This window comes from Dromiciops gliroides, chromosome 1, assembly GCF_019393635.1.
Source record: "Dromiciops gliroides isolate mDroGli1 chromosome 1, mDroGli1.pri, whole genome shotgun sequence".
Classification (NCBI taxonomy): domain Eukaryota; kingdom Metazoa; phylum Chordata; class Mammalia; order Microbiotheria; family Microbiotheriidae; genus Dromiciops; species Dromiciops gliroides.
In genome coordinates this window covers 438,713,269-438,731,144 of record NC_057861.1, presented here as the reverse complement: position 1 = coordinate 438,731,144, position 17,876 = coordinate 438,713,269, and the positions used below count along the sequence as shown (strand labels likewise).

The window sequence follows — 17,876 nt, the reverse complement described above, 5'->3', positions numbered from 1 at the left end:
GAGAAAGAAAAAACAACAAAAAAGTGAAAATAGAATGTTTCAATCTGCATTCAGACTCCATAGTTCTTTCTCTGGACATGAATAGCATTTTCCATCATGAGGGCTTTTGGAACTGTCTTTGATCATTGTATTGCTGAGAAGAGCTAAGTCTATCATAGTTGATCATCGCACATTATTGTTATTACAGTGTATAATATTCTTCTAGTTATGCTTCACTCAGCATCAATTCACATAAGTCTTTCCAGGTTTTTCTGAAATTCACCTGCTGGTTGTTTCTTATAGCACAGTAGTATTCCATTACATTCATATACCACAACTTGTTCAGCCATTCCCCACTTGATGGGCATCCCCTCAATTTCCAATTCTCTGCCACCACTAAAAGAGTTGCTATAAATATTTTTGTATATATGGGTCCTTTTCCCTTTTTTATGATTTCTTTAGGATTCAGACCTAATAGTGGTATTGCTACATCAAATGGTATATGCACAGTTTGGTTGCCATGTGGGCATAATTCCAAATTGCTCTCCAGAATGGCTGGATCAATTCACAACTCCAGTAACAATGCATTAGTGTTGCAATTTTCCCACATATTCTCCAACATTTATAATTTTCCTTTTTTAAAATCATATTAGCCAATCTGACAGGTGTGAGGTGGTACCTCAAAGTTGTTTTAATTTTCATTCCCCTAATCAGTAGTGATTTAGAGCATTTTTTCATATGACTATAGATAGTAATTTCGTATTTTTCAAAACTGTTTTTATATTATGCCTCTTATCACCCAGTCATTTTCCCAGGGCCTAATTATACAATCCTTTTGGTTCTAAATCTTTTTTGCTGGTCCAAGAAGGATTTTATCTTTGTCAGAGGCTAGAAGAGGAGATGACCATGAAATCAGACTAATTTCATATTTGCAAGAAAATAGGGTGCAAGATTGAGAAGCTGGAAACTGTGAAAAAAGTGTACTCTCAGGATCACATGTAGGTTTTAAAGTTGATATAAAGCCCTCTACCACAAATAATCAAGGTTATTGAACCTTTAGTAGCTGTTGGTTAGTTGGTATCGTAGTATCAATAAAAACTGGACAGCTATTGACTTACTTATTTGGTAGTTAACAGTGTTTTTTGTTTTTTTTTTTTTTTTGCAGTGGATTATCAGATGGTCAGTTGAAAATCAGTTGTCCTAGCTACAGGGTGTACTTTCCAGTGAGTCTGAGTAGGATGCTGGATCTTAAGTGGCTTATCTTTCATGGTATATTCCTCCAGGTGCTCAGAGTTCTTTTTATCTCATATAGCTTCGTGTTATTCTTTTGAATCACTGTTTCCATATTTTCCAAATGGAAAGATTGAGGACAGTTGGGCAAATGTCTTTTGATTCCCAGCCTGTGATTTGTTTTCCTTTGGAGACTATCCTACAACATGGCATATGTTTTTGTAATGCAAACACAACGGGCATATATTTTGTAAGCAACTGGATCTGGATGATAATGGAATGTTTTTTAAAAGACCTTTTCCATACTCAGCTTTCATATGTTTTGTTTTGTATCATATTGTTTTTTTTTATTTAGAATTTTATTTTCTCAAATTACATGTAAAAACAAATTTTGATGTCAATTTTTAAAAACTTTGTGTACTGCTTACTCTTTCTAAGAGGTGCAGTCTCTATCCTAGTATCTTTTTTTTTTTTTACATATAAGGTATTTTATTTTTTCCGTTACATGTAAAGATAGTTCTCAACTTTTGTTTATACAAGCTTTACAATTTCAGATTTTCTACCTCCCTCCCTTCCCTCCCCCCTCCCCTAGACAGCAGGTAATCTGATATAGGTTATATCTATATATCTATATACATATACATATATATATATATCATATTGTTTTTATGGAGGAATTAAACACCTAGGAATACTTCCCATCTCTAATTCTGTTTTCTCTTCTAGTCCAAAACTTCATTGTCTGACTCCTTTTGGAGCTGGTGATGAATGATAATACCCTTGAATTATACAGATCAATTCTTGCCCTTCCACATGTTTTTCTTCCTTTTGTTTCAAGACTTGTACATACCATCTTCTCTTATCACATGACAAGGAGAGGATCCTGAGTCCTGTGTGATGGTGCACCCCAGGTTCACTCAAGATCATGTGAATAAAATGGCCCTGCTCAGCAAGAGCTCTTTTAAGCTCATGTGTGTACTGAGACAAATGAGGGAAATTGTGATTTCAGAGGTAAATTATTATTTTCACCTAATTATTTCTACAGTAACCTAGATTATTTAATATTATACTAGCCATACAAGCAAATAAGATATACAGGTAGGGGTTACTCTTCGGTGCTTAACATACTTTTGTCATGCTGTCATCCTGTTTTATATCTTTTTTCCCTTTCACAGCTTCTCTTGGGAAGAGTCTGTCTTTGTTAGGCTAGCTAGGTGGTGCAGTGGATAGAGCCCTGTCCCTAGAGTCAGGAGGATCTAAGTTCAAATCCAGCCTTAGACTCTTGACACTAGCTATGTGATCCCAGGCAAGTCACTTAATCTGAATTGCCTCAAACATCCAGGGCCATCTCCAGTCATCCTAATCATCCTAATGTATATCTTGCCACTGGTCCCAGATGCCTCTGGAGGAGAGAGTGAGGCTGATGACTTTGCATAGCCTTCCCTCACTCAAATCCAGTTCACTGCAAGTCATGACATCACCTCCTGATGTCGTGGTCCTCTTTGAGAATAAAGGACAAACAACAACAACTACCTTGTTATCTTGTTTTCTCATTTCCAACTTGGCTCTCAACACCTTGACTTGTGACTCCATTATTTGAGTAAAACTGTACTCTTCAAGGTTACCAACTACCTCTTAACTGTTAACTCTTGTGCCTTTTTTTTCTCAGTCCTTGTGCTACTTGACCACTCTTCAGCTTTTGACATCGATGATCTCTTCTTCCTAGACTTCTTGGCTTTTGTGATACTGCTGCTATGTCTTGGCTCTCCTACCTGTCTGATGATGCCCTCTTAGCCTTCATTGTTGGACTACTGCCAGACTACTAAGGCATTTCTAAATTGTCCTGTGTCTTTTCTGCTCTCTTTGTACTCTTCCCCTTGGTAATCTTATCTGCTCCCATAGGTTCAATGATCATTTCTTTTTCTTTTTCTTTTCTTTTCTTTTTTTTTGCAGGGCAATGAGGGTTAAGTGACTTGCCCAGGGTCACACAGCTAGTAAGTGTCATGTGGCTGAATCTGGATTTGAACTCAGGTCCTCCTGAATCCAGGGCTGGTGCTTTATCCACTGTGCCACCTAGCTGCCTCCTCTTTCTTTTTTTTTAAAAATTATTGCTGTTTTGTTTTTTACAAACATTTATAGACTACTACTCCATGAGATCTTTGTCACAAAGTACAATTAAGCAGAACTAAGAATATGGTGACCCTATTTGAAAGAGGATAAAACATTGCACATCTCTAGTATCCTTTCACCATCTTTTTTTTTTTTTTTTTTTGGTGAGGCAATTGGGGTTAAGTGACTTGCCCAGGGTGACACAGTTAGGTAAGTGTCATGTGTCTGAATCTGGATTTGAACTCAGGTCCTCCTGAATCCAGGGCCAGTGCTCTATCCACTGTGCCACCTAGCTGCTCTACCATCTTTTTAATAAAAAAAATGAACAGAAATCTGTTTTCTCTCCCTCCTACACCCTGCCCCATTGGAAAAAAAGGAGGATTTGAATATTATCCTCCTTATGCACTCTCCCTTCTAGTCAAACTGGACTATCAGCTCTTCTGTAGACACAACATCTCCCATGTTCCACCTCTCACATTCATGCCTTTGCACAGGTTGTCTGCTTGACTTTGATTCATTCAGAGCTATGGTGCTACCTACTTTTGATCCCTCAGGTGCTGTGTTCTTTCCCTCTTGAAAAGATTATGTGTTGATTATTTTATACATATTTGGGTATTTACTCCTTATACATGTTATAGTACTCTTATTAGAAAGCAGGCTTTTTGGGGGCAGCTAGATGGCGCAGTGCATAGAGCACTGGCCTTGAAGTCAGGAGGACCTGAGTTCAAATTCGACCTCAGACACTTGACACTTACTAGCTGTGTGACCTTGGGCAAGTCACTTAACCCCCATTGCCCCACCAAAAAAACAAAAGAAAGCAAGCTTTCTTTTGGCAGGGACAGTTTAATTTCTGTATCTGCTATGTATAGCTTGGTGCCATTACATAGTAGATGCTTAATAAGTTTGTTGACTTGAGTGAAATATTCATTTTCTTCTGGTTTTTCCCTTTAATGGCGATAAGGTGGCCTGTAACATTCCCAGCAGCTTAATCTTTTTGCTTTTATATCAGGGGAAGCCTGCTTCTGAGGTGTCCTTTTCCTTTTTCTACTTCTCAGACTCTACTTTGGACTTTCAAGTGTTTTAACTGATGAGGAGGCTGACTTGCACCTCTACTTTGAAATCTATTCTTCAAGTTCTTTGGGCACTACAGTTAGGGAATTGAAAAAGGAAGCTGGACCAGCCTGTGGGTGACTTTGCAAACTTGCCATAAACTGCATAGAGATGGGGCCTCATTCACTAACCTCGCAAATGGCTTTTACCTTAGGGTGAGAGGGCTGTGAGATGAGGTCATGACGAATTTCAGGAATATGACAGTCAATCAAAAACATTCCTCCTTCTCCCTCCTGCCCTCCAATCTTCCCCTCTTCTCCCTTTCTTACACAGAGACATACTCATTCATATACATGTATATATAAATGCATTTTTACTAGTAAAGTAAGTAATTTTTAAGGAGATCAAAAAATGGATATATCTATTTGTGTGTATATGCTATTTAATACAGACATATCTGCTTTTATTTGAAAGTTCCTATTCGGGGTATACTAGCATAGTTACATATGCACACATAAAATTTATCATATAAAAATTATTAGTACGTATATGTGTATATATGCATATGTAGATCTGTACATTTCTGTATGTTCAGAATTAATATTTCACTTAATAGTCTCTCATTTGGGTTGTAGTTTTGCTCCCAGTAGAATGTGTTGTGCTTGGAAGTGTGTTGATATATAGCTATTTGGATTTGGATACAGGCTAAGAATGGTATCTCCTGATTTATTCATGAAAACATTAGGGGATTTTGACTTTCATAGTCCCTATTGCTTCATTTGTGGTGTTTTGGGGATTGGGGAAGGGAAAGAAACTTGCAACAGAAGTGTTTTGGATATAATAGGTGCTTAATATTTATTGAATAAATCCATGTAGTGTTTTTTCCCTTCCATATTCCTGGGCTAGTATAAAACCCCATTTGGGATTTAGGTAAATATGTGATTGACTTATAGGTATGTGACTTAATTTTCATCTTTTGAGTTTGTAAACATTGTCCACCTTACAGATATATTCAGAATTTTTCCTTGAAATGCTTCTAAACAGAGCGTGTTCCCAGTCCTCTTTGGGGGTGTTTGTATACATTTTTATTAAATTCTTTAGTTTTCATCAATTATGAAGTGACATTCTTTTGTTTCTATCTGAGTGATGGGGTATTTTTCTTTTGTCTGGTGTCAAAGCAGAAGAGATTACTTTGACTCCATAGACATAAACACTTTAGGATTATGGGGATTAGAGAAGAAAATGTGTTTTGCAGGACATTTGATGTAGCCTTAGCAATGTGGCTTAATATATATCCTGAAGTATATATTCTAGTAATTTTTCCATTTTTCATTTGTGTAACTTCTCCACCATATGGCAGATCTTACAGGTTTTTCCCTGAGAAAGCATTCAGCTTCCTTTTTTTAGTTTTATTTCTCCTTGCCAGATTATTCCACTTTTGTTTTTCTCTCACTTTTGAAAACTTGCTGACAGTTTTTTCTCTTCTCTCTTTTCCTATTTTTTTTTCAGTTGTCACTTAGCTGTGCTGTGTGTACTTAGTTCTTTTCATCTTTTTTCCCCTCCATAAAGCATTCCCTTTTAGCCTCTTACATCATTTAGGGTAGTTCTCCAAATTTCCCAAATTTTCCTTCTTTTGGGTAATGGAACATTTTGAGCTGAACCTAGTGTTCTAATCTGGAGAATAGGTTGATAGTATGAACTTTTGTACTTTAATTCTACAGACCTTTATTTTTTTTCCTTAACTGAAATGTCTTGACAATTACCAAGCTACATTTCAAAACATGATTTTCTTTTGTACATATTAGAATAAATTGGAGAGGCACCTTTACTCTCATTTGTGATAACTTCTTATGTGGGGGAAAATTCCTGTTGATTTCTCCCACTTAAAATAAGTAATGCTAATTTTTTATTTTTCATATTTGGAATAATATCATCATTGTGGTTTCGTTTTGCAATCTGTCTTACAGATATTTGCATGCCCCAAGGAAGAATAATGGGCATAATAACAAAAAATGTCTTTCCTATGGGTTTTTTTTTTGGATAGCTGTTGTATATTTTGCCTACTGTGGTTAGGTGATTCATCATATTATTAATTTCTACCTCATGCTTATCAGTTAGCCATTCATCTATTCTTTGTGTTATACTAAATGAAACAAGAAGTTTTATATAATAATAATAATTTTGTATTTATAATGTGTCTTATTCAAAGGAACACAAAACATTTGCAAACCACATTTTTTTAGTCTGCCCAGTAAGCCTGCGTTACTACTGTTACTGCTACTAGTTTTAGTTTGCTTTTAAGATGACTAAACTATTTGAGACATAGTTTTGAGGGTTGTTTATTTGCATGGGGAAAATTCCTTATGGGAAAAATAGACCATTTAGCCAAACCACTCTGAAAAAAAGGACAACTGACATTTCCCACCGAATAGTCAAACCAGACCCCTTTCAAAAGACATTCCCTAAAAAACAGCTAGTTTGTTATACCTATCTTTGACAGGAATCAGGGCTGGATCTTTTAATTTCGACAATATGGTACAAGCAACTATTGTTTTTTTTTTTTGTTTTTTTTTTTTGGTGAGGCAATTGGGGTTAAGTGACTTGCCCAGGGTCACAAAGCTGGTTAAGTGTTAAGTGTCTGAGGCGGGATTTCGACTCATGTCCTCCTGAATCCAGGGCCAGTGCTCTATCCACTGCGCCTCCTAGCTGCCCCCCAAGCAACTATTGTTAACCAAAGGTTTGCTGCCTCCCTATGTTGACTTTACTTATATTTTGTTTATTGTTATTTTGATTCTGTTTTCTATTTTCTTCACTCTGCATTAATTTATTCGTCTTTCCATATTTCTCTGAAATTTTTTTGTAATCTTCAAGTAGTCAAAGCAGTTTGCCCCAAAGAACCTGCTTGAATTCACAATTTAATTTAAATATTCCCCTCCCCTAGCCTATCATCAACATACACATTAACTATCAAATTACACCTTTGGCTCCAGCCTAGGGCCATTTCTTAAGGGCTCTCCATAACTTACTTGTTGCAAAGTGGCATTGCAGGGGAGCCTACATTTCAGACCTCCCTCTCAACCTCTCTGCCTCCCATTTCCCTTTTATTAAGCATGCACCCTAAGGACTTACTTTTAGGTAAATATGTATTTCACTTCTTTATGAGAAAAGGCCCTAGCACCTATCCTAGATTACTCTCTCTCCTTTAAACTATCATATTAAAATAATGGCACCTCAAAGTGACCAGTTTTTTTTTCCCATGTCTATTTTGCATACCTTAAGAAAGGTCAGGTATTTAAGTATCTTATCTTCTTAGGTAAGTAATGAAAATGCTCCCATTTTAAAATTGAGGTATAGAGATTGATCAGTATTAGCTTGTTTTGGTCATAGCAACAAATGTGGGGATAATTTTTAGCTTATCACTTCTGATGACACCATTCTGCCTTTTGATTTACCTTTTGTGCTCATATGTTATGATTCTGCAGCTTGTATTTTGCATGTGTTTGGATTTCAGATAGCAGTGGTAATGGGATCCTGTACAGCAGGAGGAGCTTATGTTCCTGCCATGGCTGATGAAAGTATCATTGTTGCCAAGCAGGGTACCATTTTCCTGGCAGGACCCCCCTTGGTAAGTGAACAGTCATTTGTAAGCATCAGACTTATAGTGTTTCACATTTTTGTGCCAAAGGGGAAAAATCTTGGATTTTGCTAGATTGGAAGCTCTCCTGAGTATTTGTCTCAGCACCTAGCACAATGCTTTGTACATTTTAGGCCCATAAATGTTTGCTGAATTGAATCGAAGGCTTGGAAGTTTCATCTTTGTTTTAAACAAATTTATTAGTGACATTTTCCTGAAGGACAGTAGGATTCTTGGTTTTCAGAAGAGTTGGTGGCAGACATACATTTGGAGGCTTACATTTTCATCAGCCATCTGTATCTCCCCATTTGTAAACTCATGTTTTTCAGTGAGTAAGAGGAAATGTTAAAGAAAGGAGTTCATTAACTCTTGGCTTTTATATGAAATAGAGACTTACTGTCCAAAACGGGGAATGTTCAGTTATGGTTGAAATATAATACCTAATTCACCTCATTGGACACAGGCCTGGAATAATTGTGAGTTCTTCTTAAGGTGTCTGAGACTATATTATCTGATGCTGTGAAAGTAAATACAACCAAAATGCACTATGACAGACATTTTTGTTTTTACAGTTGATTTATTCATTTTTTTTTTTGGTGGGGCAGTGAGGGTTAAGTGACTTGCCCAAGGTCACACAGCTAGTGTCAAGTGTCTGAGGTCGGATTTGAACTCAAGTCCTCCTGAATCCAGGGCTGGTGCTTTATCCACTGTGCCACCTAGCTGTCTTAAGACAATACAAAATTTGATAATGGTCTTATTTATCTTTTGAATTTCATTAGTTTACTACTTTTTTATTTAGCATTCCAGTATCTTATCATTATGGTGGTTTATTTTAATTTGAAATGTAGTTGATGAAAATAAATTGCCTGTCTTATGTTCACTTTTATTTCCATGAAGTGTGGGGGCATTTTGTGACATTTAGTCTGGAAAATTGATGAAAAACTGTGGTGACTGATTGCCTTGTGGTAGACCAAAGAGCTGCCCAATAAAAGGGCATAGAGTGGCAATTTCCAAGAAGTTGCTTGAAATTCAAGGGGCCATAGCTGTATACTGGCCTATGACACTGGATGTGTTGGGAGGTATTTGGAGAGGAAAGCAGCAGCCAAATTGTTTTGCTTCCAGAAAATAAATAAGTAATAATCTTTTATACAATATATTTCAGGCAAGAAGGTACAAGGGCTTATTCTTGGAAACAAAATAAGTTTTTTCCTTTCTTTTTGGTGATTTTTAAAAAATGGGGAATAGGATGTGAGAATGGATGCTGAGGACAGGTGAGCTAGAAAGCTCTTGTTGGAAATTTTGTTTCGAGGAGAAGCATGGTGTAGTAGTGGCAAGAATCTTATAGTTTTGGTCTGTGCTTACCACCAACTAGCTGGGTAACCTTGTGTGGAAGGCCCTTAATCATTACTGGCCCCTGTTTTCTAATCTCTAAAATGACTGGGATTGGATTGCAAGGTTCTTTTAAGATGTAACATGCTCTGATGCATTTATTGAGTGCCTACTGTATGTCAAGCATTGTGGTTGGGGGTGGGAATCCAAAACCAAAAGTGAAACAGTCCTTGCCTTTAAGAAGCTTACATGCTCCCTGGGGAAACCACAAATGCACATATAAATGTATACAAAATAAAGGCAAGGTGTATGGAAGGAGAGGTCTCAAGTCATCACTTCAAGAACACTCACTATTTCTTGTTCTAAGTTGACTTTGTAAGGGGTATTGCAGCTGACACAGCTCCAGGATTGATTGCCTGGGCTTGTTTGCAGTCCCTTGGTGAAACAGGTCCTTTGAAACCCCATTTTCAGTGTAATCAGAGACTTTTCTTTGGCAGTAAGTGTGTATAGGTTCCCAGCTCAAATGTCCTGGGAAAAAGAGACAGAGAAGTAGGATATGGGGGAATACAAATGCCCTGGCCTGGCATAGCCTTCTAGCTTTGGGGGAATTTGGAGATTTCCTCTTGCCTCCTGCTGAGGTTAGATTTTGGTTACTACTGGAGCACTATTGATGTTCTGCCAGGAGGTTTCATCCATTCACTTCTGCTGATACCTGGCTTGGAGACTTGACGTGGTCTATGCTTTTCTGCACCTGGGATGACTTTCACCACTCCTGTGACAGGTAACATGCCTCAGCAAGGTACAGTGACTTCTAGTTCCTGATGGCTGTTCCTGTGATGATGCATTAGTTGTTATCTCAGTGGTTCCTGAGAACCTGGGCCAGGTCTGTTCTTGACTTTCCATCTTCTGTCATCATTGGCAAGTTGGGAGGAGGCTGCAAGATAGTTTGTTGTGACACAGGTGCTGGGGGTACTTGCTGATATATTTTCTTGTTGTCACATTAAATTCTTCTTACTTTCGTGTATTTTATGGTACAGTGCTTCGCTCTTTTAAGGTTGAAAACTTGGGGATTTAGGGCTCTTGATGATCAGGGGAATTTTTATAGCATGGAGTAAGAGGAAGCAAAGAGTAGTGGATATAGAGCCAGTCTTGAAGTCAAGAAGACCTGGGTTCAAGTTCTGCCTATGATTTATAGTGGTCTGTTATGCTCAGCAAGTCATTTAACTGCTCAGTACCTGGGACAGCTCTTGGGATTTATAAATTGCAGAATATTTGCCAGTCTGTATTGGGAAGAGAAGTTTCCTCACTAGAAGTAAGGTTAGTTTAAAACAATGATTGGTAGGGGCAGCTCGGTGGTGCAGTGGATAGAGCACCGGTCCTGGAGTCAGGAGGACCTGAGTTCAAATCTGGCCTCAGACACATGACAATTTACTAGCTGTGTACCCCTGGGCAAGTCACTTAACCCCGGTTGCCTCACCAAAAGCAAACAAACAAAAAACAAAACAACAATTGGTGAAATATTACCTGAGGGCCTTGAAGGGGTAAATCTCGGTGGCAAGTGAGAGCACTAGTTGAAAAAACAAACTCGGGGGTGGCTAGGTGGTGCAGTGGATAAAGCACCGGCCCTGGATTTAGGAGTACCTGAGTTCAAATCCGGCCTCAGACACTTAACACTTACTAACTGTGTGACCCTGGGGAAGTCACTTAACCCCAATTGCCTCACCAAAAAAACCTCACAAAAAAAACAACCAAAAAACCCCCCAAAAAACAAACTCAGAAACTGTTCTTAGGGCATCCTTACCCTGAGGACATCACAGTTCTGTCTGAAAAAAACTGAGAGTAGTCATTCAGTAAGTGGGGAAAATTGAGACAAATGCAGCTTTAAAGTACAAGCTTGATAATTTTTAATATGTCAAGCTGATTTCCATTTACAAAGAAAATTATGTAGGCTAGCACTAGGAAATATCCAGGATAAAAGCGAGACATCATGTTAATACACTAAAATAATTCTACTAATAGGTTAATAAAAAAGAAGTTGGTTGCCTGAGTGTGATAAGTTTGTTATCTGATGTCTATTTTAATGGATTTGCCTTTAGCAGTTTACTAGAAGAAAACTACTTTGAGATGACAGCTCTTTAAGGTCCACCAGGGACATAGCCCTACTTGAATAGTTTATATCTGTAGGAGACAGTTTTAAGAAAAACCCTATTCTGTTTACTTTGAGCTTCCTGAGGTTGTTGGGGAGAAATCTAGTCTGTCTTTGTGGTTGTATAAAAATTTACTTGCTCTAACTTTCAGTAGCCCACCAGCACTGAAAAGTTGCAGAAGTTGATAGTTTGAGGTTCTCAACCCCTTTTCACCTGAGAAATTCTTATGCAACCCTGTATAGGTATGTGTAATAGGTATATATAACCTTTTACTGTTGCCAATTTTTCTTGACCCCCATATTTAGTTATGTGACCCCATATGGGGTTGAGACCTATAGTTTAAGAAGCTGGGTTCTGGAGGAATCATCAGCTGTTCTACTATCTTTTAAAAAATCTAACAACATCTGAACTTTTCATTAGTTATTTAAAAATTCTGAATTTAATAGCCATTAATAAATGAACATTGAAAGATGCCAAGAATAGAAAAGAAGATGGTATGAGGGACTGAGCTTCTATCATGTGTTTTTTTTTTTTTAAAGATATGCATTAAGCTTCAGGTAGTCACGAAATTGTTCAACTTATGTCCCCTTTTGTGCTTTTTTCTAATATGTATTAATTTTTAAAATCTATCTTTCAATACCCTGAACTTTTCATTTAGTAGGATGAGTAGTTTGATGTGAATTTTTTTAGTTTTAGCTCTTTACCACTTACTGCACAGCGACCTAAATAGAGCATGCTCAATTAATACTAATGAATGACAGAATCCTTTGATTTTAAAATTCACCTTAATTAGATACCTTCCAAATAAAAAAACCATCCCAACAAACCAATATTACAGTGTATCTGATTGTGTTTATTCCTTTTTGCAGCTTTAAATAACCACACATCTATTTAAATTTGTTAGTGTGTGAACTGAATGTTGCTCAACAGAGAAAATATTGTTTCCAAATTCCTTGGGAAGATGACTAAGAGCACATTTCAGGAGGTACATAATTACATCCTTCCAATTGGATGAATGCTTCATTTTAAAAGCTTTAATGTAGGGATTAATAGAAAATAATTTCTGTGCTAGTATTTTAGATTAATGGTACATTATAATAAAAGCTTCCCCTATTTGAAGAGAACAAAGTAATCAGCTGAAAGAAAGACTAATCAATACCAGTTCTTAAATGATGGAATTGGCATTTAGAACTAAATGACTTTTTTGCCTCATTCCTATTAGGATTCTCAGAGACTAATTAAGTCATTTAAAATTTGTCACCTGGCCTTTCTTTTTATTGCCTAGTTCCAATTATCAGGAGAATAGAGACTTGTATTGGTGAAAGTTCATTGATTTTTGTGTAAACTAGGACATTTTCTCAAACTTTAAGTATTTTACAGAATGGTTCTTTTTGAAGATGTAAATTTATTATAACCACTGAGGAATTAGTGTGGTTAAACTAAATTTATTTAATGCAACTGTTTCCTTCTGCAGAAAAAAAAAATGAGTCAAATAAAAGGAATTGAGATGATGGTTTTGGACATTTGGAGATTGATTTCAGGTTGTTTTTTAGGTAAATTTTAGATCAAATAAAGTATTTCACATTGGGGAATACTTAGGTCAAAAAATAGCCAACTCTTGTTAGTTGAGAGCATTTTTAGTTCAGAGAACTTGGGGTGTCTCTTAATTATTTTTAATTTTGCCTAAAAGGATAAGGTGTTAAATGTAAAGAAACCACACAGATATGTGGTAGGACCAGTAATATAAACATTTGAAACGGATAATGTGGATTTATGAGCCAGATAAATGTTGGGGGAGACCTACTCTTGTCTTCCAGGCAGATTGCCCTTAAACATCTCTGATTAGATGGGTGTTTATTCTATGCTGGCATTTTTTCAAAGGAGAAAATTTACAGCCTCTACCTGGTAACCTTTTTCATTTTTCAAAAAATCTTATCTTTTTTCAGAATTGATCTATGTGTTTTGGGATTCTTGAGCCTTGTGGGAAGGAGGATAAAATTGTACTTGGGTTAGAACACAGTCATCTTGGGAGAACATTTGTATATCCTCATTTATGGGCAAAATCTTTCACTAAAGATGAAATCTTATATATTCAACTACTAATAATCCTTTGCTCTCATAGGTTAAAGCAGCAACTGGTGAAGAGGTATCAGCTGAGGACCTTGGAGGTGCTGACCTACATTGCAGGTGAAACTGAGAGCCCATTTAAAAAAAAATGATCCTGGGGGCAGCTGGGTGGTGCAGTGGATAAAGCAACAGCCCTGGATTCAGGAGGACTTGAGTTCAAATTCGGCCTCAGACACTTGACATTTACTAGCTGTGTGACCCTGGGCAAGTCACTTAACCCCATAGCCCCGCCCCCCCCCCAATGATCCTAAGTACTAGCCCTGACAAAACAGACGGCTGCATGTCTTGTCTCTGATTGTCTGTGTCTAAAGCCAATTCTTCATACTATTAGAACAGCATTTCCAAGGAAATCAGCCTCCTTACTGTAGCCAGAGGGGAAAGAGAAGGGACAGAATACTCTTGTATCTAAAAGGTCCAGTAAACCCTCTCCTGTCCCTGATGCACTTACTTTGTAGGGCATGCAGCTCTTTTAGGAGGTGAGGGAATGAAAGTGGAAAGATAAGCAATGAATAACTTTTAATTGCTGAAGGTTTTTTTGAAAGTGACTTCTTGTGTATATAGTTTTAGTAGCCAAAAGAACTTTTGGGACATCTGACTTTTAAGGGAAACTACTTCAAATTGGTTAGCACTTTATTAGGTAACTTGGGGGCTTTTGAAGAAGCTGAGAAAGTAATCTCTGCTTAAGAGAATTTATGAGTGAATTAGGTAGATAATATGTACATAAATGTCTGAAACAATGAAAGAAAAGTTACAAAGCAATGTGTATCTTTAGGACTTGAAAAGCCATCTAAGTGCCTGGACCTCACTTTTCTCATACCTAAAATTACCAGGTTGGACTCGATAATATGTGGGACCCATTTCAGCTCCAATGTTGTGTAAGTTTGTAATACGTTGCCAAATGGTGCTGAAGGGAACTGTCTGGCCTAAGTGCAGAGTGAGGAAATGATCAGAATGGAGTTAGTTCCAGGGAAGATGTTTTGAAAGAGGTTAAGCCTTGAACTAGATCTTAAAGGAATGAGTACGTTTATTTTGGCAGAGTGGAAACTGAAGAGCATTTCAGGTGAGGGAAAGTTTTCCATCATGAGTCTTTTGGCATTGTCTTGGATCATTGTATTGCTGAGAAGAGCTAAAGTCTATTACATTTGATAATCACACAGTGTTGTTGTTACTGTGTACAACGTTTTCTTGGTTCTGCTTATTTCATTCAGCATCAATTCATCCAAGTCTTTCTAGGTTTTTCTGAAATCTGCCAAAAGTTTGTTGATTGACTGATGGTGTACTTCTACTTATATCTGCCAGCAAGTGATTTGTAATCAAGTTTTTGAGTGTGGTCTAGGTTATAATTCGTTTATTTACCATGTTTTCTGAACAGATAATTAATTAACCAATTTTCAGTCGCTGTCAGAAGCTCCTTGATATTAGAAGATAGAAGATCTTAATTGGTCCAACTTGTCAGTAGCAGTTAAATCTCCTCAAATCTGCCATATTAGATTAATGATCTCTTTCCCCTCCTCAGATCTTTATTGAAAGCATTTTATTTCCCCCAACCACTTGGAATTTGTAACAATATGAGCTGAGCTAAATATATCTCCATTAATATGTAAACTTAGAATTGATCATCTGGTTAATGACTGGGAAAGACATCTAATCCAGAAAGATGTATTTATTCCCATCTCAACTTTTCCCTCCCTGCTTGATTTCTAACCAACTTGTAGTGGGAGAAATTTGAGAGAACAGAGTATCCATCTAACATAAGCATTTTTCATTTCATGGAGGTAAACTCTAATGAAGGAAGCTGAATGTGAATGAGCAGATGATGAACTAAAAAAAAGGTCAGAGAAAAGACATAATACAACTTGACTGCTGTTTCTTTTGGGCTTGTTTATAAGCAGTAGGAAAGGCAGTGGAGAAGGAGAGGTTGAAGGAATGATTGAAAATTAGGGAGAGAGAGGACAAAATCACCGGGACAGTATAGGAGAGGAGACAGGAAGGAATGGAATCAAGAGTACAAGTAGAAGGCTTGGCATTTACAAGTAGAAAGGCTATCTCTTTCTCTAAGACTGGAACAAAAGAGTACAGAAGAGGGAATAACGTGGAAGTGATTTTTCCCTTCAGTGAAGTATTTATTTAGTGAGATTCTCTGTTGAGAGGGAGTGGTGGGGAGCTTGAGTCAAGAAGAAAATGTTTGGAATAGATACTGAGAGAACAGGTATATAACAGCAAGGGCCAAGTTGAGATTATATAACATAAATTTTTAGTGGACTCAACACAGATATATGACTCTCCTCATTAGTGAATGGAAGGAACACTCTAGGGTTGGGATTTGAAAAGAAATGAGGGGCAAGGTAATAAAGGTATTTTGCTGAAAGGTACCATGGACAATGAAATCACATCAATGCTTAACATATATGCACTAGAGGCAGCTAGGTGGTGCAGTGGATATCTCTAAATGGAATGAACCTCAAAGGAGGAGAGATTCCAGGGTGATGGTGGGAGGGGTAGAGTCTAAAAGTAGTAATACAGTTCTGTAAAATGCCTCTTATTCCTCTTGGCCAGTGTGTTTAGAGGCGTCAGTGAAGGCATATCTAGTGGCCAGGTGTGCATTATCTTCCTGGGGCAGAGTCGAGAGAGGAAGCCAGATTTCCATGATTGCAAGGTGATGGAAAGAGCTTGAGAAAGGCAGGTTTAATATGAAAGACAATTTGTTACCCTAGAATATGGGTTCCATAAAGTACAATGGAAAAGAAGGTAGAGTGGGAGAGAATGGGCTGACATGGATGAGTATGAGGGTGGTAGCCAGAGAAAGGCTTTTCCTTCTAAGTAACTGGCAACTCTTAAGGAATACAAGAATAAAAACGGTATTACTTATCACTTGGCAATCACTTTGAAGGTTATTTTTCTTGAGATTTTTGGGTCTGTGTTTTCTTTCACAACATGCCTAATATGGAAATGTTTTACATGAATACACATGTATAACCTATATCAAATGTGGGGGGAGGAAGGAAGATAATTTGGAACTCAAAATTTAAAAAAAATTAATGTTAAAAATTGTTGTTACATGTAATTGGGAAAAATACTAAATTTAAAAAAGAGAGAGAGAGAGAGCTAAGGATGGAAAGGGCCAGAAGTCTCAAGGGTACAATGACAGGAGAAATGGCAAAGTCCTAACGTCACATCAGCAGGACAAATGACAGTTCCTCAGTGTTTGGAGGATATTGAGGGATGTGATATAAGTCAAGGGTGTGTTAGGTTGCAGTGTTAGGGAAGATGGTAATTCCTGGTGGTTCTCCATCTCAATGTAAGAACTAGAGTTGTTGACTACCAAGCTCATTGAAATGGTATGAGCAGCTGCTCTTCCTGCCTAGCTGCCCCATAGGGTTTGGGCTGCTTGGGGTTTGGAAGGCAGGGTAGAGGAAGAGTAAAGGGGAAGAATGTTCCACTGGCCATCCAGCTTCCTTAGACAGGGTCAGTTTTCTGAATCACAGGGGTTTTGAGTGGAGTAGGACAGTACACTGTCACATTCTTTGCAGTAGTGTATCAGGGCTCAGTGGACTATGGAATATAGTCCTATAGTACCTCTTCTGTTTTCCAGGATCTTTAAAAGATCATTGGTAGTGCTTCAGCAGTTTCATCTGCCAGGTTTCCCTCCCCACCCCCCCCTCCCTGCCAGTATTCTGGGATGTAATTTGTCTGTCTGGTGACTTAAATTCATCAAGTGCAGCTAGGTATTATCTTTTGTTCTCTGCATGTTTTGGGTTTCAGTTCCATATTTGCTGTTTTTTTCTTTCTGGTCCAAAGGTTTTTTTTTTTTTAATTGCAGATAAAATAGAACCAAAATGCCATTTGAGTAGTTTTGCCTTCCTTCTCTCACTTGTCTGTTATGATCATCCTATCTACTTTGAGCAGTGTTTCTGTATATTTTTATTTTTTGCCAAGGATAGTTGAAATAACATTTTATTGTCTTCAAAGAATCAATCAGTCAATTAGCATTAGCTCACTTACTCTGTGCCACGTGCTGGGTATAGAGACAAAAGTGAAATAGTTTGCTCTTGGAACTTACAGGTTAGCCAGGGAAGCTGTGCATACATGGGTATCCAAAACAGAGCCATGATGATTTGTGGGGAGGAAGGCTCTAGCAGCTGGAGGATTAGGAATAGTTTCATGCAGTGTTTGAACTAAGCCTTGAAGGAAACTAGAGCCTCCAAGAGGCAGAGGTGAGGAAAGAAGTTCATTCTAGGCATGGGGAACAGATAGTGTAAGGCACGAAAATA

General features: G+C 37.6%; 1 protein-coding gene across 1 annotated transcript in view; it reads left to right on the top strand.

Moving 5' to 3' along the window:
- Window positions 1-17,876, top strand: part of MCCC2 (methylcrotonyl-CoA carboxylase subunit 2) — an 87,694-nt gene that overhangs the window by 30,548 nt on the left and 39,270 nt on the right. The window contains exons 7-8 of the mRNA XM_043975077.1: window positions 7,880-7,993; window positions 13,601-13,665. Of these exons, the coding sequence (XP_043831012.1) occupies window positions 7,880-7,993; window positions 13,601-13,665 (179 nt within the window). The remainder of the gene's footprint in view (window positions 1-7,879; window positions 7,994-13,600; window positions 13,666-17,876) is intronic.